Source organism: Carlito syrichta, unplaced genomic scaffold (genome assembly GCF_000164805.1).
Source record: "Carlito syrichta isolate Samal-C Ts95f unplaced genomic scaffold, Tarsius_syrichta-2.0.1 Scaffold304635, whole genome shotgun sequence".
Taxonomy (NCBI): domain Eukaryota; kingdom Metazoa; phylum Chordata; class Mammalia; order Primates; family Tarsiidae; genus Carlito; species Carlito syrichta.
In genome coordinates, this window is record NW_007248731.1 from 261,976 (window position 1) to 285,421 (window position 23,446).

Below are 23,446 nucleotides of genomic sequence, written 5' to 3' on the forward strand. Positions count from 1 at the left end.
TAAAACCTACATCTGGGCCAGGCTTGGTGGCTCAGCCTGTCATCCCAGCACTTTGGGAGGCTGAGGCAAGTGGATTGCCTGAGCCCATGGGTTCGGGACCAGCCCAGGCAACTTGGCGAGACCTCATCTCTACAATAAATCAAAAATTAGCCAGGCGTGGTGGTGCGCACCTGTAGTTCCGGCTACTTGGAAGGCTGAGGCGGAAGGTTCGCCTGAGCCCAGCAGGTTGAGGCTGCAGTGGCTGGAAGCATGCCCCTGCACGCCATTCTGGGTGACAGAGTGAGACTCCAACTTAAAAAAACAATGTCCATAGCTTTAGGGGGTACAAATAGTCTTTGGTTACATGGCGCATTGTATAGTCTGGGCTTTAAGTGTACCTACCACCCCCCACCTATGCACATTGTACCTGATTGGTGATTTTTCTCCCTTCTACCCCTTCCCCCTCCCCCTTCTGAGTTTCCAGTGATCCTCCTGTCCATTAATTATACCATTCTCTATGTCTTTGCAGATCCTTAGTTTAGCTTCGAATCATAAGTGAGATCATAGAGTGTTTGGTTTTCTGTTCCTGCATTAGTTCGTTTAGGATAATATTCCCCAATTCCGTCCAAGCAAGGCAGACATTTAAAATACAGTGATCTAGAGCTGTAGTCTAGGGTCCTGAACTTTTAAAGTTGAGGTCCAGCTTTTCTTTTCCTGAAACCTTGCTCTCACTGAAGCCTTAAGGCCAAGAGAGGGGGCCTTACTGCTTCTGCCCCCTTGAGCCACTGCTCATCTCAGAAATTCCTACAAATGCTCACATTTCTTTAGATTGCCTGGTGAGGGGGATGTTAATTTTGGTTGTTTTTGCTTTTGTTTTAGATATGAGGTCTTGCTATGTTTGCCAGACTGGTCTTGAACTCCTGGGCTCAAGTGATCCTCCTGCCCCAGCCTCCTGAGTAGCTGGGAGTACAGGTGCTCGCCACCACTCCCAGCTTAGATTGCTATTTTAAAAGATTTTGTTTATTGAATGTTTGCCATTTACATGACTGCATATTACATTACGAGGCAAGGTAGTATGGTAATTAAGTGTGGGCTCTGGAGACAGACTGCCTAGGCTCAAAACAGTATTGGTTCAAGGTCGTATTGGCCTTGTAAGGCTGTTGTGAAGATTAGATGAGTTAATACTTGAAATGTGCTTGGAGCACCACCCAGCACATTGTGACCTATCGTGATTATATTCTACTATACATAACAGCCTTTAAAGCTGGTTTCTTTGTCTCTATTTTGCAAATAAGAAAACTGAGACCAGAAAGGCCATACACAGCTAGAGTTCAAGCAAAGCCCAAAGCCAGGATTCAGGCCCAGGCCTGTCTGACCCCAGAGCCCGCCAGTCAGAGCTTAACTTTAGATGGCCGTTCCCCACTTTTCCCTGCCATCCCCCACCCCTCCTCCCAGCCTGGAGCATTGGGATGTTTAATCAGTATTATAATCCATTGCATCAATTCTCTCCTGCCTGTGCTCACCTGCTTTCGAGATCAGGAGATGTGTTATATATTAGAAGGATGTGGTTACCAGGCTCGGTGGCTCAGCCTGTAATCCCGCGCCTTTGGGAGGCTGAGGTGAGTGGATTGCCTGAGCCCGCGGGTTCAAGACCCGCCTGGGCAACTTGGCGAGACCTCATCTCTACAATGAAATCAAAAAAATTAGCCGGGCGTGGTAGTGCACGCCTGTAGTTCCAGCTACTTGGAAAGCTGAGGCGGAAGGATCGCCGGAGCCCAGCAGGTCGAGGCTGCGGGGGCCGGGAGCGGCCACTGCACTCCAGTCTGGGCGACAGAGTGAGACTCCAACTCAAAAAAAAAAAGGAGGACGTGGTCAGTAGTAGTTTGGATTCCATTTATGGAGTGGCTACAAGGTGGCCAGGTGGTGTGATAAGCACTTTGGATGCCTTTCCTCACTTACTTTCAGAAACTTTTAGGAGCAATTTCATGATCTCCTTTGAAAGGATCAACCGAGGCAAGGTGGACCAGTGCCAGTGCCGGGGCCATGGGAATAATGCAAGATTGCAACCAAGTAAGAAAGTAGAAAGAAGCAAAGTTCATTATTCACCTTTCACAGACTGGAAAGGGGGCTGATGCTGAGAGGCAAGTGTGGCCTCAAAGGGCCACAAAATGGGTATATTTAAGGGCTTTGGGGTAGGGGGATTTTGGCCCAAAGGAGGGTCCATGACTGCAGATCTTTGATGTTGATTGTAGTCACATGAGTCTTAAATCTTGAGGTTGTCAGACATTAGCGTCTCATTCCCTCAAGTGGTGGGCTAGATGGGCAGCGACAAGGGGAGGGAGTTTTCCTGCAAGAGACCTGTCAGATGTTTGCAGCCCATAAACTCCTTGACCAAAAGGTGCTTTGTTACCATTTCTATGGCTCTGTTCTTGTCTTGCATCTGATGGAGATTTGCTGAGGGGGTGGGACAGGCTGCCGCTTGGCCTGCAGTAGAATGTCCAAATGCTTCCTAAAACTTGCCTATCTATGTCTAACCTGTGCTAGATTCAAAGCGCGTCGGGGTGAAGTCTAAGCAAAAATGGTTATGCTGAGGCAAAGTGATTATGCTAAACTAAGTTTATTCTAGGTTTCTGTAGTTTTATCTATTATACAGAAACTCTGGTTCACAAGGGCCCCATAGAAAAGGATGTTCCCTCTTTGTGACCATCTTCATTCACTTCCTTTACAGCTGGACATTCCAGTTTGGCTAGCCCATATAATTGAAAAAGATCCTGACCTGGCAAGGTGGTGAATTGAAAAAGACCAGCCTGAGCAACATGGTGAGACCTCGTCTCTACAATAAATCAAAAAATTAGCTGGGTGTGGTAGCACGTGCCTGTAGCTCCGGCTACTTGGAAGGCTGAGATGGAAGAATCGCCTGAGCCCAGCACGTTGAGGCTGTGGTGGCCGGGAGCGGCCACAGCCCTCCAGTCGGGGGGACAGAGTGAGACTCCAACTCAAAACAAAAAAAAGAAAAGAAAAAGATCTTAATGATGAGATAGATAGAGAATAACCTCATTATTTCTTTCCTCTTCTTCAGAGCCCAGAAATCCCTTCGATTTTGATTATTTGATGGAAGGCCCGCCACCGCCTGCCACAAAACTTAAAAACTTAAGGGGGCACGATTCCCATTGCCATCTTGGAGAAGGGGTCCCAGAGTGGTTGGTCCAAGGCAGCAGCTCTGGGAGGGGTCAGTGAGGCATGGCCCCTTGGTGAGCCTTCGGTAAATCTTACGTGTTTTTCTGTTTTCCACCACAAGAGGGAAACATACAACCATGAATGATTTGAAAATAAAGTTGTTTTTTTTTTTAACTGGACCTCTTTTTACCGAGGAATTTTAATACTTTGCTCCTGGATTCTTCGGTTCTCTCCAAGTGGATATGCTTAAGGCATTTAAATTAAAACTTTCTGAGAATGCTCCAGAAAGGAAATAAGGTAGAAGAGATACACATATATAAATTTTATAAGAGCAGAAGAAATTGCTGTTTTTATAGATCAGAATAGTCAGATACTGGTAATTTCAGGTGAAACAGGAGTCTTCGTCACATGTGCATTACTTATGAGTGAGTTTCCCAAGCCCTGTGCATCTTCAAACTGGAGAGGTTGTTTTGAGACCTTTTTTTTTTTTGAGTTGGAGTCTCACTCTGTCACCCAGATTGGAGTGCAGTGGCCGCTCCCGGTCACTGCAGCCTCAACCTGCTAGGCTCCGGCGATCCTTCCACCTCAGCCTTCCGAGTAGCTGGAACTACAGGTGCACACTGCCACACCTGGCTAATTTTTTTTTTTTTTGATTCATTGTAGAGATGAGGTCTCACCAAGTTGCCCAGGCGGGTCTCGAACCCGTGGGCTCAGGCAATCCACTCCCCTCAGCCTCCCAAAGCGTGGGATTACAGGCTGAGCCACCGTCCCCGGCTTGTTTTGAGACTTAACCACATGGATGAAGAATGGTATGGGGGGGGAGGGGAGAGGGGGCGCTTCTCTCTCCCCTCTGAGCGCTCAGAGTTCCCGTGCTGGCTCTCAGACAAGCACTCTCTATTCCATTTTTAAAGGATTTATTGATTTATCTATCTCTCAGCAGCTTGAGTCGTTGCCATCTTTCCCTGGTGCACAGTGCCCGATGCAATGAACGCACAAAGTCAATTTACAGAGCAAATGTTGGATGGAGGGTGCACGAGCAGGTGGGCGGATGCATGCTTAAGAACGTACCTCTCGAGGCAGCTGTTTTGTTTGTTTTTATTTCGGAATCTGCTTCAGGAGTCTTTTTGAACCTGGGATGTTGTTCAGCTCAAAGCCATCCGACCCTTGTAATCCTCTGGCCTTGTCCCTTTCTCATACTTTAATGGAATGCTTCTTTTTCTTCAAAGAACGTTCCCTATTCTACTGAAACACCCATAGCCATGGCTCATCCCAGTCGTTGGGTGTGAAAACAGCTACTCACTTTCAGAGATGGGGGCAATACTAAAAGCTAACACTTCTGTAGGTTTCACAGCGCATTGGAACCAGCCAGTGCTAAGCCTCTTGACACTTATTAACTTGCTGTATCCTTAATACAACGAACTATGCAGTGGGTCCTATTTTCTATCCTTATTTTAAAAGTGAGAAAATGGAGGCAGGAGGAGCTTAAGTCGCCTCCCAAGGCCACCCAGTCAGTCATGGCACTCTGCCTGTTTCCTTTCTGTTGGCTGAGGGAGCTCAAAGGAGAAGGGCATGGAGTGTCCTCTCGTCCTCTCCTTGCCTGGGTGGGACCACAGGTGGAGCCTGGCTCAGAGCTGGCAAGGAGGACCCCAGGCACTGCAGAGCCCTGGTCAGCTCTGTGAAGAGATGTCCATGGCTACAGGCAACAGAAGCCCCTTCAGATGACAGTGAGCCGCCAAGAGGCCTGCAGCCCAAGGACTGTACGTAAAGGGCCTCTCCTGGCAGCCACAGGCAGGGTGGCAGTTGGGTCTCAATGGAGATAGGTGGGAGGAACCCGGGCAGCTGCTCTGTCTCCTGACTCTGTTTACCTCGGCATACCTGCTACATTTGTGTCTCTCTCTGCCCACCCACTTGTCAATGGAAGTTGGGTTTTTTGTGTGTGATTTTATTTACAAACTCATTTATTCAAACTCCTATGAATATTTTAAGCTTAAAAAGCAAATGTTTATTTTCTTTCAAAATTCTTTGTCTGAGACGCAAAGCTTTTCAAGTATTCCAAGTTATTCTCATAGGTAGTGGATACTTATGTAGGATATACTACACCAGTCTGGTTTTAGAACTATCTATTACCTCATTCAATCATGACTACCAACAAGTGAGACAAGGGAACTATCTTATTCCCCTTCTTTACAGATAAGGAAATGGAAGCACACGGGGTTAAGAAGCTCGTCCAAGGTCACACGGCTAGTGACTGGGAGAGCAGAGGTGCAGACTCTGTCAGTATGGCCTTAGAGTCTGTTCTTTTCAGTACTACAGTATACTGTCAGCATCGAATGACTTAAACTTATATAGTACGTCCCAGGTTTTCTTGAACGTCCCACTAATATTTATAATTTTGATACCTCTTTAAACTTAAAATTCCAAGTCTAAATAAGTTACTCAACTGTACGTTGTAAACTGAAATCACAAAGTTAATCTTTAGATAAGCTAATATACCAGATTGCTTAAATGTACTTCAAGTACCAAATATACCTAGATTTCTCCCAGGCTTACTCTAAAAATATTAATACTGTAAGTTCATTTTGTTATCTGTATACTATGAGATCTGCTTCATCATCTGCATTTAATTATAAATCTGTGTCTTCAAATGCCCACTTAAAAAGCTGTTTTCTTAACCCAGGTGATCATGAGTAACCTATCCAATTGAATTGGGGTGATATTTTCAGCTGGATAAAGTGCAGGTTGTCCAGGGATGGAATGTGGAAACACCTGGTCCGAACACCAGAGCCAGTAGGGAGTGACTTGTGTTGACAGCCCCTGTTCCCCAGTTCTCGAGGCTGTTGAATCTGGAACCCCTACCTACTTGAAGATTCAGCTAACCTATTTTCAGCTTGATTCTATTCTGAATTCTTTTATTTTACTATTATTATTATTTTGAGTTGGAGTCTGACTCTGTTGCCTAGGCTGCAGTGGCATGATCATGGCTCAGAAGAGCCTCTACCTCCTGGTCTCAAGTGATCCTTCTACCTCATTCTCACAAGTAGCTGGGACTTCAGGCATGTGCCACCACACTCAGCTAATTTTTTAATTTTTTTGTAGAGACGAGGTCTTGCTATTTTGCCTAGGCTGGTCTCAAACTTCCTAGCCCAAGCAATCCTTCCGTCTCCACCTCCTAAAGTGCCTGGATTACAGGTGTGAGCCACTGCACCTGGCCTATTCTGAATTTTTTTCTGATTCTTCCTGTACATCAGGGCCACAACTCTGAGAGATGTATTAGTGATCCCCGGTTGGATCCTGCCTAACTCTGTGTATAGTCTCATGTATTGTCTGACTGTCAGCAATAGCTCTGTGGATATTCTCATGACACAATACTTCTTGCCCCATGGCTCTCGAGCTTACCTGTCTTTCTGATTCAAGGGTTGACTGAATCTGACTGGTATACTTTTGAGTCCCAATTCTAGATCCCGATGAGAGAAAATATGGGTGGTCTGGCTTTGGTCAGGTATCTACCCCTGATAATCATGACCTGGAATCAGAAGTACAGCTTCAGAGTCCACTCTTGGAGAGTGGGTTGGGGGACAGTTACCAGAAAAGACAGGGAAGGAGTGGAAGGTACAATGTGGAGAAGGGATCAGAGGCTGTTGGAAGAGGATCTTCATGTTAAGAGAGGAAAAAACCACAACTCTCAAACTGGCCCAAGGACTCCAAGTTGAAGTTGAAGTCCAAGTCCAAGTCCAAGTCAACGTTGTGTGTAGGAGGTTGGCAGAGGAACAGTGCTGGACAAGTGCACATTGATGGGATCCTCACCCACCCAGCTAAGGATGGAATCCTTTTGGCAAGGCTTGGTTCATCTTTTTCCAGTCTGTCCTTCTCCCAGCCATTTGAGGAGCCACTGCCAGCCAGTCAACTTTCCAAAAACATAGTGGTTTACGTTCTTCCTGCTTAAAAATGTTCATAGCTCCTCAGTACCTACAAAATAAGCTTCAGCATGGTTCATGAGACTCCATAGTCTTGCCCCGACTATTTCTCCAGTCTCCTAGCTGCCACTGCAACCTCTTGGGAGCCATGGCTCTGTACACGCACCTTCAGGACGGCACCCAGGCTGTGCTCTCTCCTTTCTGATGTGAACTTCATGAGAACAAAGGCCCATCCACCTCTGTGTCTATGCCTACCCTCACTCAGAATGTGAAAAAATAATTCACATGGTTGCATCATTTTCTAGTTCACAAAGGCTTCCTAGACATTCAGTGAGGCAGGTATTAGCCCACTTTAGAGATGAGGCTAAGAGGGGTGGGAATCAACATTTTACTGATAATCCACAATATGCAAGTCACAGTATTAGGTGTGTGTGTTTTTTAAAAATATGTTTCCTGTTTTCAATTCTTGGAACAACGTTGAGAATTACCCCATCTTATAGTCTCAGGTCAATTAAGTGACTTCTTCAAGATTGTGCCTCTCATACATTTGAGAGTCAAAGAGTTGAGTGTTGGTTGTATCTGGCTCCTGATCCCAGGCTCTTGTCATTACAGGGCAACACTTAGCCTGGCGCTGGCATTTCCTGCTTGTTTAGTTGCTGTTGGTTGGAGAAATGTATGACTGTTTCCCAGCTGTTTCCCACCCTGAGGACAAGCACTCTGGGAAAGACACCTGCAGCCTTCACAAGTGTAGGGCCTTGGGCTGAGGGGGTCTCATGAGCCCTGCTGCTTTTAGCCAAATTAGTAGCTTTTTCTCAATGCTTGTATCTAAAGATAGGGCTAGCGGTTTCATGCCTTTTACCCACTCTTGCGGACTTTGCTAAAAAAGAACTCTTGGTGTGAAGAGATGACCCCACTCAGACCCTGGGTCTGGCCCTGGTGTGGGGCCGAGACATAGTAGGTAGCTGCCCGATAAATGTTTGTTGATAGAAGGAAATAAAGATGGAATGAATTAAGGGTTGGCAAGACTGCAGTTTCTGCTACATTTTACTAGGGAGGTGTCATTGCCGAAGGCAATGGGAACGGGAGTCTTTGTGAAGCCGGGAGCGAAGGGGTTCATAACTCTGCCGCTGTGAAATTGATTGGACCCAAGACCAGTATGAAAGTTCCTTGTCTGAAGGGAGTAATCCTTAAATCCCCCATATGGTTTAAATGTAATTTGTGTCATTGTGAAGGAGTACTGGCAATGCAGGCGAATTCATTAGGCCAAATTGGGTTCGCTAGGCTCGACAGTAACGTTTCTGAAGATGAAGTTCAACCTTTGCTGGAGAGCTGAAACAAATGAGTTTCTTAATAGCTGTCCCACTTAGTCTGAGCGTCTTAGGAAGCTTAATGTTTTTAATGTCTCCTCTTTTTTACCACACTTCACAGTCCATCTAACATTGCTGCTTCTGGTAATATTTTTATATGGGGTTGAGCTCTATAGTGTTCATAAAATTATGATTCAGGCCCATTTCTAGAAGAGAAGCTTTTCTAGGGTAAGGACTGCGTCCTTTCAGTTGAGCTTTGCGTATTGACAAACACTGTGCCTGGCATATGTCGTTGCTTAAAACGTTGCTTTCATAGTTCCAGCTTCAGAGAGAACGTCACTGAGAGAGTGGCAGACTGCCAGCAGAGAACATGCTGGAATGCGGTGTGTTGGGTGGGCAGAGGGGCTTTGGCTGGGGATGTGGGAGCACCCTTGTGCCCAAGTGCCCCTGATTCACCCTGGGATTTCAAGATCTCATTAAGAAAACTACCAATTACGTGGTTGGTTGCTCTGTTATTCCAATGAAGAGATTATTGAAATGATATTTCATAAATCTGGATCTATTATTGAATATGTCAAGACACATATGCTGGCCTAATTTACAAACCCATATTAAACTAAAGAAAACTTGGCACAGAATTTTTAAAATGTGAATTTTTAAAAATACATTTCTAGCAAGTTAAGAAACAGGGATTATGTAAGCTGTTAATAAGCAGACTTGCCTTTTCAGTTAATTTCTAAAGAGCAAATGCAACTAAAACAAAAGTAAATAAGTGGGACTTAATTGAACTAAACAGCTTCTGCACAGAGAAAGAAATAATCAACAGAGCAAATAGGCAACCTATAGAATAGGAGAAGATATTCATAGGCTATACATCTGACAAAGGACTAATATCCAGTATCTACAAAGAACTCAAACAAATCAGCAAGAAAAAGATAAATAACCCTATTAAAAATTGGGCAAACAGCTGGGCTTGGTGACTCAGCCTGTAATCCCGCGCCTTGGGAGGCTGAGGTGAGTGGATTGCCTGAGCCCGCGGGTTCGAGACCCGCCTGGGCAACTTGGCGAGACCTCATCTCTACAATAAATCAAAAAATTAGCCGGGCGTGGTAGTGCACGCCTGTAGTTCCAGCTACTTGGAAGGCTGAGGAGGAAGGATCGCTGGAGCCCAGCAGATTGAGGCTGTGGTGGCTGGGAGCTGCCACTGCACTCCAGTCAGGGAGACAGAATGAGACTCCAACTCAAAAAAAAAAAAAAAAGAGTGGGCAAACGACATGAACAGACATATCTCAAAAGAAGATATACAAATGGCCAACAAACATATGAAAAAATGCTCAACCTCACTCATCATCAGGAAAATGCAAATTCAAACCACAGCAAGATACTCCCTTACACCAGTCAGAATGGCCATTATTAAAAAATATAAAAGCAATAGATGCTGGTGCAGATGTGGAGAAGAGGGAACTCTTATACACTGTTGATGGGAGAGTAAATGACTACAACCTCTCTGGAAAGCGGTATGGAGATTACCCAAAGAACTAAAAGTAGATCTACCATTTGATCTAGCAACCCACTACTAGGTATTTACCCAAAGAAACAGAGGGCGTTATATGAAAAAGACACCTGTGTACCCACATGTTCATCGCAGCACAATTCACAATTGTAAAGATGTGGAATCAACCTAAATGCCCATCAACCCATCAGTGGATAAAGAAAATACACACACACACACACACACACACACACACAAACGTATATACATACATACATATATATACATATATACACACACACACATACATACACATATATACATACATACATATATATATATATATATATATATACACACACATACTATGGAATACTACACAGCCATAGAAAATAATGAAATCATGTCCTTTGCAACGATATGGGTGGAGCTGGAGATTATCAATCTCAGTGAACTGACTCAGAAACAGAAAACCAAACACTGCATGTTCTCACTTATATGTGGGAGCTAAATAATCACAAAGATGAAAATAATAGACACCGGAGACACCGATAAGGGGAGAGGGGGCGGGGGGCTAGGGTTCAGAGACTACCTAGGGGCACAATGTTTACTATCTGCGGAATGGGCCACCTGAGACCCAATTCCTACCACTGCACATATGTCCACGTAACAAACACGCATGTGTGACCCCCTGAATCTAAAATAAAACAAAAGTCTGAAAAAAAAATTCTAAACAATTTTGCTTTTAAAAACTACCTAAGGGGCTAAAATAAGCTATAACAGGGCATTGTCTTTGGGTGAACTGGTTTTCAACTTGATGGTTATTTCTCATGAATTGTTTTAATGTTGTGTCTCAAGGTTTTCCCTGCACGTGGGCCAGCCCTGTTTGTCTTTTGGAGAGGACTGGGCTTTCTTGCCAGTGGCCTGTGAGAAAGATTCACATTTTGCTTCCCAAGGGGTGATTCACTTTTCCCTTGAAAACTTTGACTCCTCAGTGCTTGTCAGACACCCAGACGTGGCCTGACTCGTCCTGGTTTACTTTTAAGCCTCCTTAACAAGTTCTCTAAAACCTTGGGCGTTTTCATCAGCAACTGCTGCTGAAACAGAATGAAGTATGTACGTATTTAAATAGACTATTAAGAAAATCTCAGGGATCAAATGGAATTGGATACTAAACTTATTTAGATAGAAGAATTTTAAACGTCTTAGGTTCTCCAAATGCAAGGGATTTAAACTGCTTCCCTAAAAACATTTTCTTAAAAAGTCAAGTACATTTAAAACCGAGACAATTTTTAAAATTAATCTTATGTTCAAGTTATTTTTCTAAATAATAACCTGATCTATCTCCAGGTACTCAGAGAAAAAATATATATATATACATTTTTTTCCCTTGTTCTGCTTACATTTTTGAGGACTTGGTGTCTCCTTATCCTCACATTTTAGTAAATCTGGGGACATATTTGGAAGTATCTATTCTTCTAGAACTGAATACTACTTTGTTAAATCTTTGGTGGCCAATAAATACATCTGTCTGTGAGATTTTTTTTTTTTCTTCCAACTGGGATTGCACGTGGGAAGTAAAAGAATCCTTTGGGTTTCAAAATGACAGTAATGTGAGGAAAGCAGAGGTAACTGAGATCCGTCCCTTCCATTTTAAGGTTGACCTTTAACTTGCTAGATGGCATTGGAGCTGCAGATGGCATTCTCAGAGATGAATACCCAGAGGCTCCAGTTTAAGGGGTGGCAGCAGCCGTGAGAGCCACACCAGGGTATCCGATTCACGAGCCTGCTTCTCTGGACCACAGTTGCTCTGTCTTTGCCTGGGCCGAGATCGAGAGTAGAGTCTGGCAGCCATCTGGTGTTTGTAACTGAAGTCTGTATTTCTACCCTACCAGGGAAGTGCGGCAAAAATAATTGAAGGGTATTTGGTCTGCTTAAGTGGGCAGAAGTGTCCTCATCAAAACAACTTTGAAGCCCTGCTTTCTGTGTGGGTGTGGGTGGGTGTGTGACCCTTGGCTTGTTGAAGGGACATCAACAAGGAATTAACCAGGCTTTCTCCCCGAGAAATCGCCCAGGCAAAACCTCTGTTTTACTTACTCAGACGACGCTGGTGCAGCTTCAGGTTGGACAGACTATTTTGGGGACCCTTGACTGCTTTCTGGACACCCTCACTGAGCCAAGTGGAGGAAGTGAATGATGAGTGATTTTGAAGAATGGATTTCTGGGACATACAGAAAAGTGGAAGAAGGTCCCCTTCCTCTGTTGACTTTTGCTACAACTCCTTACCATGATCAGAAACCAGGAACGAGTGGATTACGGAAGAAAACCTATTATTTCGAGGAAAAGCCATGCTATCTGGAGAATTTCATCCAGAGTATATTCTTTTCCATAGACTTAAAAGATCGCCAGGGATCATCACTGGTGGTTGGTGGAGATGGGCGGTATTTTAATAAGTCAGCAGTAGAAACAATAGTGCAGTTGGCGGCCGCCAATGGGGTTGGTATATGATAAGTGCTGTTACATTTCTGGCTCTCCAAATAACCTCTTAATTTTGCAGAGATATGCAAATGTGCAAAGATGTATGTGTGGTATATAATATACTCCAGTTGTACTAACATTCAAAGATTGTGTATTGTGAAAATACTCCAGCCATTCCATTAGTCACACTGGAATCTGGGAATGTAAGTTCGGCTTCTTATGTGTTGTGCTCTGTTCTACTGCTTGAAAAAGTACCTGTTGCTTTTTAGCCATCTAAAGCCCACTCCCAGCCTTTCATCTGTTTTGAGCGGTTTTATCTGTTTTCTTGCTTCAAGGGGCACCCTGTCCTATGTAAGAGGGCGCTCCTGAATGGTGGAGAAAAGAGGATTTTGTTTTCTTTCAATGGCTTCCTTGTTGAAGTTCAGTCACTTGTCAAACAGGAAAACAAAAGCCAGGGCATGCTGTTGTTTATGGATCTCGGTAATCATGCAGAAATGCTGGGAGGGGGCTGGAAAATGCTAGGTGTGAGCCTTCCGGGGGGACCTGGTACAGGGGCACCTGCTCATAATGACCTTGGACACAAAGAGGCCCTGTGCATGGTGAATTAGTGCAACAGGGTAGAGATAATGACCCCTGTAACACTGTAACCTAAGGAGGCTCTGCTAACGCTCCATCGGGAAAAACCATGTTGGCTGGATTAAGCAAATGAGAAAGAAGGTTGCACCAGAAAGCACCGATCTTGGTAATCTAGCAATTCCCGTGGCCCACTGATTTACGGGAAGGTGGGCATCAGGACATTGATGTTTTTGCTCGGCGAATTCCTCTTTGATACCAAAAATATATTTTTAGTGCTTTAGGTAAATGCTTAGCAATAATCTACAGTCCTTCAGTACCTGCAGATTTTTAAAAATCTGTTGTATTTCTTTTCTGGAAGAGATTCTGATTCTGACAACACGAAAGTTAATATTGCAACCTAAATGTGTTGGTTTTTAGTCTGTTTTAATAATATGGCAAGCGTGCGTGTTTGCAGAAACCAAATTAAAACAAAGCAAAACAAAGCAAAATGTACCACCGAACTAAATGTAGTAGTGTTTGTAGATCCCATTGTTTATAATGAGAATTTTCCTGTGAGTTTCAGAATCTGAATGCCTCTTGTGTAAAAATTGCTGATAAAGCACTCAAATATTAAATTATTATGAAGCATACACATTTTTAAGATAAAATGTGATGTGCCGTAAATTTCGTCTTCGAGGAGAGCTGCAAAGGGAATGGTATTAAGATGCTTTTAATCTTTCAAGAGGGAACGAATGGAACATTATTTCTGCGCATATCTCTAGACTATTGAGTGGATCTGGTACACTGTCCCCTTTGCTGTGATATATTTGGCTTCATTTCATTTTTGTGTGGACCTGAAGGATGTGGGCAAAGCGGCAGGAATGTGTAATTCAGGCAGACGGTGTAGATTTTCTCAGATTCACCATGCAAAGGTTTGCTAAATAATACATTTAAGTGATAATAATTAACTAAATGTGGTAGGTGCCTATTTGTTAGAGCTGTGGCAGACCCGAGCAATATTTTCAAATCTTTCCAAGGACATTCCTTAATAAAAGTAGCTTTGTGATTAAAACAGTCACGCTGCCTGAATGAATTACTTAAAACATTTAGTGGAGCCATAAAGCACCTTAATTTGATGTGCTTTAAACCCATGAAATTCTAAAGACTTTGATTTCTGCTTTTTCTAACATATCCTAAATTCCAACTGTTTTACCATCCCTTTGATTGTGGGTGGGACTGCAGGGAGGAAATCGAAAGGAAGTGTAATTATTACCACCGATTTTGGCAAAAGTCAATATTCCTTCCTCATCTTTGTCGATTCCCATTCCACTCAGGCTCCGATTCTTAGAGGACTTTCAACCCACGGAGCTAGATGGAGCTTATTTAATTTTTCCCCTTGAGGACAGTTTTATTTGGTACATTTATGGATGATAGAATATAACTTGCCTTCATCAGAAGTTTCTTTTCGTTTTTATTTGCATAGAGCTGTCTGCTTTTGCAGGATATTTTGATGTACAAAATAAGACGTTGGTGGGCCCCATTTAGAACACTGGCATCTCATTCAGTCCCTGGAGCTCTAAACTTAGAATAGATTTAGAGGTGAGAGCAGAACCTGCGTGTGTGATTAACTGGGCAAAGACTGTGGAAGTTGTTTTTTTTAATGAAACATAAAAAACCACCAAGCCCTATTTTCAATTAAAAGGAAATTTTAAAGGTTTGCTCAATGCCATGTTTGACTATTAAATGTTTGGAGTGGCAGGGATGGTGGTTCACTCCTGTAATCCCAGCGCTTTGGGAGGCTAAGGCAGGAGGATTGTTTGAGTCTAGGAATTTGAGACCAGCCTACACAACATAGTGAGACCACATCTCTTCAAAAAATAAAATTAGCCGGGTGTGGTGGCACACGCCCAAAGACCCAGCTACTTGGGAGGGTAAAGTGGAAGAATTGCCTGAGCCCTGGAGGTCGAGGCTATAGCGAGGCATGATTGGGCCACTGCACTCCAGCTTGGGACAGAATAAGACCCTGACTCAAAAGAGAAAAAGTATGAGAACAATGAGCTACCCATTTCGGTGATGAGACAGGAGTTTATGAGAAAGAAAGTGGTGGGAGAAGGGGCAGGCCAGAGAGATCGTTTGATGATGGACTCTCAGTGCCAGACTGAGGACGCTATCTCTGACTTGGGAGCCATGGAAGGTGGAATACACATAACATCCAATTTATCATTTTAACCATTTTCAGTGGGCAGTCCAGCAGCATTAATTACACTCACAATGTGGTATAACCATCACTGCTATCCATCTCCAGAACTCTTTTATAATCCCAAACAGAAACTCCGTCCCCATTACACAATCACTCCCCTTCCCACTGCCTCCAGCCGCTAGCAACTACCTTTCACTGCTATGAATTTGCCTATCCTAGTTACCTCCTTTAAGTTGAATTATACAATATTTGTCCTTTTGAATCCGGCTTATTGCACTTAGCAAAATGTTTTCAAGATCTGTCCACATTGTAGCATGTATCAGAATTTCATTCCTTTTTTTTTGTTTGTTTTTGGATTTTAAAAAATGTACCCTCTATATGTTCTTCCAGTCACATCCACATCTGTAAGTTGCCATGTCATCATTGAATACAGTGATCCGTTTTTAAAAGCATTTTAATTGTGGCAAAAACAAATAATAACGTGTACCCTCTTAACCATTTTTGGATGTACAGTTCAGTATTATTAACTATATTCACATCTTTGGGTAACAAATCTCTAGAAAATTTTCACCTTGCCAAAATGAAACAGTATACCCACTGAACAATGACTCCCCGTTTTTCCCTCCTCAGAGTCTCTGGCAACCACCATTGGACTTTGTTTCTATGATTTTTGACTACTTTGAATCCTACAGCATTGTATCTTTTTGTGACTAGCTTATATTACTTAGTGTAATGTCCTTATGATTCATTCATGTTGTAGCATGTGACAAGAATTCTGCCTTTTTAAAGTCTGAATAATATTCCATTGTGTGGTTATATCCCATTTTGCTTATCCATTCATCTGATGATAGATGTTTGAGTTGTTTATACCTTTTGGTTTTTGTGAGTAATATTGCTATACACATTGGTGTATAGGTGTCTGTCTGAGCCCTACTTTCTATTCTTTAGGTGTATACTTAGAAGTGGAATTTGTTCAGGGAAGGTGTTGAGTGGAAAGAGGACAGAGAATTATGGTTTAGGAAGATGAACTATGTGGGCTCAAATAGGTAGGATGGATTCAGCCGGGGTGGAGCAAGGGAGATTCAGGTGGGAGAGGGGCAGGGGAGATTGAATTAGCAGCTGTTGCAGTCGCCTGGCTTTTTTTTTCTTTTTTAGGTCGTTCGGTGTTGCCCAGGCTGGTCTCAAATTCGTGGGCTCAAGCAGTCCTCCTTCTTTGGGCTCCCAAGCTGCTGGGATTACAGGCGTGAGCCATCATACCCAGCCTAAGGTCTCAGCAATTTTTTTTTTAGTTGGAGTCTTACTCTGTCACCCAGGCTGGAGTGTAGTGGTATGCTCATGGCCACCACAGCCTCAACCTGCTGGGCTCAGGTGATCCTTCTGCCTCAGCCTTCCAAGTAGCTGGAACCACAGGCAAGCGCCACCACACCCAGCTAATTTTTAAAAAATTTGTTGTAGAGACGAAGTCTCGCCAAGTTGCCCAGGCTACTCTCGAACCCCTGGGCTCAGGCAGTCCTCTCACCTCAGCCTCCCAAAGTGCTGGGATGACAGGCATGAGCCACTGCACCTGGTCTAGTTCTCAGCATTTTTAAGGGAGGTAGGGTAATAGAGCAATATATCTTTTCTATCAGATTGAGAAGTAATATTCTTGAGGATGATTCAGCAGAAAGAGTCTGCCAGAAGGGAAGTTCTTTGGCTAAATGAACCTCTTCTTGGGCTAAAGCGAGAGAATCTTCTCACTCTTGACTTTCCTTCTTACTCTTACCCCTTGTATAATCTCCCCAGCCTGGAACCATTGCTAACTACAGATTTCACCCTCAGGAATGGTAGGATGAAGAGGTGGCTGGGGCAGTGTAGGTAAATATTCCCTGGCCTCTCCTTTCACACCAAATACCATCTACTGTATTTGTAAATATAATCTCCATATAACTCCACAAGTTGCTCAGGCTGATTAAGTGACCATCCCTAAGCCTCTCCTAATAAAAATTCTGGAACTGCCTGGACAGTTTTTTCTCATCACAACCACACCTGGCTACCGCCGGAAGGGTGAGATGTCACCTCTGCCACCGTATTGGGCCAGGAGGTGTCAGTGCTTTCCCCGGCCATGGCCCCTCACGTGCTGTGTGACCTTGACATGCCACGTATGCCAGCGTCTGCCGTGGCACCTTTCCATCGATTTCTGTCATTGTTGCTGTTGGGTGGAAGCAAGGATGAATGAGCGGACAGGACCATGATAACTCTGGACCTCTGCTTCCTCGTGTGTGCAGTGACACTTGGGCACAGCGCATGAGAGAGTGGATTGAAAGCGCCATGGGAGGTAACAAGCACTCGGAACTAAAGAGCGGCTGCCCACATCACCTGCGCTGGTGGTTACCGTTTTGGTGGGAGAGGCAGGACAGGGTAAATATATTAAGGCAGTAACAGCAAAAACTGTTCAGAGATGGACATATGAGCGCCAAGAGGTGGCTGAAGCCACCCAGCTGCCTCCTGGGGGGTGACTTACAAGGAGGGTGGCAAGACTCAGCCTCAGAAAAGCTTTCCCCAGGGAATCCAGGCATCTCACCAGCATGTTCAACATTAGAAACACATCTTCCACCCCCAAGTCATTTCTTCAGCCCTGTTTATCTTGGGTGGAGCAGAAAGAAATAACAAATGGGACATTTAAAGGCATTCCTGTCCCCTTCTCTCTCATGGAGAGTGGAGGAAAGGCACAAATGCCACCCTGCCCTCCTTTTATAAGTCTTTTTTATGTAGCAGCCCATCTTCTCCAAAAGTATGTGAAGGGGCCTGACAGAACTTCTTCCTCTTTTTCCAACTTGGGTCATGTTGAAACAGATATAAATGGCTGTTATCTTAGCAAACAGAGATTTCAGAGCTGTGCTGATAACCATCTGTGAGAGAGATGGGAAGGTGAGTTAAGAATGAAGCAGAAGCCCCACTTGTAGCCTTTCATGTAGGTGGTTCTGACTGGTTTGCTTAGGAATAACATCCGGCATTCTCGTCTTAGGCCCAGGAGGTAACCCAGGTATCCCCTAACATGGGTAGGTGTGCCTTGCTTTGAAAAAAATCCCCTGTCTGAGAAATCCAAGCTTGACTGGAAAGGTAAAGTTATAAGAGGCATATGATATTCTGATATAAAGTTTGCCCTTTTTACTTTTTTTTTTTAATTTCCTTTCTAAAAACCTTCTCTTTGGGTAGAATCCATTTAGCTAAACCTGTATCATCTCTTCCATTGTGGATTGAAAGTATGATCAAATTGGATAAAACTGTGGGCTGTCTCACAGTCTTTCAGTGTCTCCCAATTACACACCTGATCTGGAAAGTCTCTGTTTTGAATATGCTGGTTCCTTGCCAGAGCCCTACAGGACCCCCAGACCACACACTCTCCTAAAACTACAAAATCCCCAAAAGTATCTGAAGGAATCGTTTTGTTCAACAATGCTGGTCCTACTTCCGTTATGTGGTGGAGACAACCAAACTGTACCCGTCCATTACACAAAATCTCTTCTCTTCCAACAGAACGATTTCTTTGACCATCTGCCTGTAGTTCTGATGTTTCTGTCCAGTGACTCCGGACTCATTCGTGTTAAAGGGTGTGTTCTGGGTTTCTTCTCCTAGATTGGTCGCTTGGTTATTGGACAGAATGGGATCCTCTCCACCCCTGCTGTGTCCTGCATCATTAGAAAAATCAAAGCCATTGGTGGGATCATTCTGACTGCCAGCCACAACCCAGGAGGGCCCAATGGAGATTTTGGAATCAAATTCAACATTTCTAATGGAGGTGAGTTTGCTGTCATTTTGAGGACAGGCAATTTTATATTCAGAGGATATGCCAGTACCCCAAGCCTTGGGAGGCCAGGGTTCTGGCCCTGATCCTTTGCATGGGGAGGCCATCTGCTCCATTTTGGTGACAGTGAAATGCTTCTCCTTCTGCTGTACCTGAATATGAAGAGCCATGACCAAATCATCACTCACATGGCATTTTCTTTTACAAAAATCCTGACACTTTTCTGCTGGGATGATGACACAGCCAATGGATGGGCTAGGGACAAGGAATTGATGAACTTTGGCTTTTTTGTATTTTCACATGAGCGGCTGCACAAAATGACCCACTGTTTGCTGTTTGATTTCCAGGTCCTGCTCCAGAAGCAATAACTGATAAAATTTTCCAAATCAGCAAGACAATCGAAGAATATGCAATCTGCCCTGACCTGAAAGTCGACCTTAGCGTTCTGGGAAAGCAGCAGTTTGACCTGGAGAACAAGTTCAAACCCTTCACAGGCATGTCTCCTTTCCTCCTCTTCCTACCCGCTCCTCTTTCCAACTCAAACAATTTTCCTTCCAAGGTTTAAATAAAGTGGGTCTTTGGCGAGGGAAAGATTTTGGTCACTAAGCTTTTCAGGCATTAATTAATCAACAGGTGTGGAATCAGGTGTGGGAGTCCAGAGACTTGGGCTCTCTGGGCCTTGCCAGAGATGAGCCGCTTGGCATGGGGTAAGTCATTTCCAACTCTCAAGGCCTCAGTTTTCATGCCTGTAAAATGACCTTGACTAGAAGACCTGTAAGATTATATTTATAATGTCTACTGACCTCTTGTTGTGTGGCCTCTTTACCTGCATTATTCCATCTTGTGCTCATAGTTGCCCTGTGAGGGCAGCCCTGTGGGTATTCACTATGCACAGATGAGGAAACAAAGGCTGAGAGGGATTAGATGACAGACTCAAGGTCAGTCTGTGAGCGGTCAAACCAGGATTGACACTCAGGTGTGAGTGGTTCCCAAACCTGGACTTCCAGTTTTTTTTTTCCTGAACCAATAACATCAGATAATCTTTGAGGGACTAAATTGAGACTCCCTGAATAGGCAGCTGTGGTTAATGTTTTGTTGTTGAATTGAAATAGTTGCCAGAATAAATGTTTATAAAATTATTCATTCTTAAAAAACAAGGATGAGATGGACAGCGGGCTTGCATTTTGGCTTTACCCTAAAATGCATTCTTCCTTCTGGACTCCACCTTTATGAAATGCATTTTTTTATGTGACCCTTCCCCTCAAGAGCTGACAGTTGCATCCTAACAAAGGGAAAGTGACACTCGGGTGCATCTCAAAGACATTCTTGGGGTCAGAAAATACCAATAGAGAGTTTCTTAAGCTCTCCATGTTTTGAAAAGGTTCAAGCACCCCTGCATATCTGACAAGAACAGCAGCAATACCAAGTTCTTACATTTGTTTTATTCCTTAAGAAGTACAAGTGAAAAGTGACTCACTCAAATAATTTTTTTCCTGCTTTTTAACCATCAAGTCTTGATGACAATGGACCTGGAAAAAGAAAAGGAAAGAAAAGTAGACATTACATCTTCTGTCACCTGTGACACCAAAATAAGCCTCGCCTGGAGGTGGGTGGGGAAGCATTATGGCAATATAGCAGGATTTATGCAGCCTCTGCTGAAAATCCCCTGTGGTCCATCCCAGCTGTGTGGGCAAATTCCTTAACCTTTCAGCCCTTGACTTTCCTCATCTATAAAACAGGACTAATAACTTTACCTCTCAGGAAAATTGTTAGTCTTGAATAAGATATCATTTAACAGCCCTGAGATACTGGGGCTGTTCAATAATCATCCTTTTAAAATGGCTGGTCATTTCAGAGTATACTATTTCTAAGCGTATTTATTCCTTCCATCTTTTAATGTTGCTTGTTCCACAGTGGAAATCGTGGATTCAGTGGAAGCTTATGCCTCAATGTTGAGAAACATCTTTGATTTCAATGCACTGAAAGTACTACTCTCTGGTCCAAATCGACTCAAGATCCGCATAGATGCCATGCATGGAGGTATGGAGTCATTCCTCTTCAGTTCTCTCCTCTCTAGGACAGGAAGTTGCTCTCTTCTGTGTGTATCTCAGCCTTTTCTCAAGTCTCTGTTGGTTTTTTTTCTTGTTTTTTTTTTTTGAGTTGGAGTCTCACTCTGTTGCCCAGGCTGGAGTATAGTGGCATGCTCATGGCCACCCCAGTGTTGACCTGCTGGGCTCCGGCAATCCTTCCGCCTCAGCCTTCCAAGTAGCTGGAACTACAGGCACACACTACCACGCCTGGCCAATTTTTGATTTTTGTTGTAGAGAGGAGGTCTCACCAAGTTGCCCGGGCTGGTCTTGAACCCACAGGCTCAGGCAATCCACTCGCCTCGGCCTCCCAAAGTGCTGGGATGACAGGCTGAACCACCGAGCCTGGCCGTCTCTGATGGTTTTTAAACAGTTATTTTGCAGCCTTTTCAGAGTCACGCTGACACATAAAAGTCTAATTGTCTGTAGCAAAAACAGTAGGGACGGCTCCTCCTGGTAAGCTGGTGTGAAGGTCAATGTTTCCACATTAGGCATCAGGGTTTGAGTCACATGCAACTGTTGTTGCCTTCCCCCTCAGAAGATACCTGGCATTCTTCCTGCACGCCCCCCTATGTTTCTGAGAGGAATGGTCACTTGCTAGAGGTAGTAAACATGCTTCTGAGCCCCACGCCCCCCTCAGCTGCCCCCCACGCTCCTTTTCTTAGCAGAGGGCAAGAACAGACTGAGGATTAAGTTTGGGAAAAACAGGATGTGTATATCCCTCTCCTCTTCCTCTGTGGGTTGTGTGGTCGGGTCAGTAGAGACACAGCCATCAATGTGAACCACAGCCATGGGGTCTTCTCACATGTAGGAATATGGGAATTCCTAAGGACATAGAAGATTTCTATGTTTTGTAATAGTTTTAGAATCTTTGCCTGTCAAGGAGTTTCCCGTGTGTGGGAATTCACACACACATCTGCCTGAATGGGGAAGACTTTCTGCCTGTGGTTGAACCCTTTCAATGGTGCTGTCCAAGGCCTCCTGTTACACTGCAAACCACTGTTAGAAAATCTCCTGGTGGGCTGAAATCCTCCACCCCTGGAACTTCTCCCCTGGGGTCCCAGCTGGCCCCCTGGAGTTCCACAGAATGAGTCTACTTCCGTATTCAGACCGAAGCAATTCTGTCATTTTTAGCCATTCTACAGACAGGTATGACGTACATGCTTACATGCATGCTTGGGGAATAGGCTGGGACTTGGCCAATGACTTCCTCCAAAGAATTTGCAGTGTTTGGGGAGACGAGATGGGTAAAAAACCAACCACTGTCAGGCCAACAGCATGAGAGTTAGAATTTCGAGTATTCTCTTTGAAGTTGGAAGAAGGCATAGCTGAACAGGGGTATCAAGAAAAGTGTCCTGGAAGGAGGGGCAGCCAACTCAGTTTTTCTGAAAGAAAGATCTAAGGTGTTGGAAAAATCAAGTAGCAGCCATTCCCAGCGGAGGCACTGGTGTGGCAAAGGCCTGAGGGCTTAAAAGTAGATATCACATTAGGAGAATGGCGAGAAGCCTAGGCTGGCTGAAGAAAGGGGCTTGCGAGGGGCTACTGGGTAAGAGATGCTGGTCAGGAAGTGGATTTCTTTTTTCCAGGTCTTTCTGTTGTTCCTCTAATGCCTCCGTTTCTATACCCCTCATGGCCCTGGCTGCCTTGACCTCATTCTGTGGTGTGTCCAGAAGCTGCTTAATATGTGGCTCCTCATAGGAGACATTTACTCTACTCTGTTTTTTTTGTTGTGTTTTTTTTTTTTAACTCTACACTGTTTGACCTATGCAGCATATGCTGTATTGGGGTTAGTACCTTGCTGGATGAACGCACATTCTCGGCATTTCAGAGATGCACATTCTTGGTCGTTATGCACAATGTCTCCATAAGCGTACGTGACTGGCTTCTTCTATTGTTTAATCTTGTTACTGGTTTTTGTTTGTGTTTTTTCCCAACCAGTTTGTCAGGTTGCTTGTTATCACAGAGAGAGAAGAGCTCTTAATCCCAACTTCCACTCTTCCTAGCTGTATATAAGTTCGGGCAAATATCTTTATCTCAGAATACCGGGGGTTTTCTTATCTATACATTGGAGGAGATAATCATGATGTCAGCACTTAGAGCAGATATGCTAGACTGTCCTCAGAGCTTCCTATCAACCTATTTAATCCTCACATCAACCCTGGCAGGTGGTGAACTATCCTCATTTTGCAGATGAGAGAGACTGAGGCACAGAGAGATGAAATAACTTTCTCAAGATTATATAACTGGTGATGAGCAGAGCTGGAATTTGAACCCAGCAACTCTGATTCCAGAGTCCAGACTCTTAAGCACTAAGCTGTATGACCTCGTGGGCTTTCCTGAAGCACCGACTGAGAGAATGGTTGAGAAGCTCATGGACTTCATAGTGTTTCGTTCCCTTCCCTTTCTCCACTCTTTCTCTCATGAAATGGCCCCTTTTCCAACCTAACCTCTCATCGCTCCTTCTTCTAGAACT

General features: G+C 44.1%; 1 protein-coding gene across 1 annotated transcript in view; it reads left to right on the forward strand.

The window, feature by feature from the left end:
* The first annotated feature begins 11,825 nt into the window (after positions 1–11,825).
* Positions 11,826–23,446, forward strand: part of PGM1 (phosphoglucomutase 1) — a 38,542-nt gene continuing 26,921 nt past the window's right edge. Inside the window, exons 1-4 of the mRNA XM_008060501.2 lie at positions 11,826–12,365; positions 18,718–18,880; positions 19,234–19,380; positions 20,801–20,926. Coding sequence (XP_008058692.1) covers positions 12,063–12,365; positions 18,718–18,880; positions 19,234–19,380; positions 20,801–20,926 — 739 coding nt within the window. The 5' untranslated portion in view covers positions 11,826–12,062. The remainder of the gene's footprint in view (positions 12,366–18,717; positions 18,881–19,233; positions 19,381–20,800; positions 20,927–23,446) is intronic.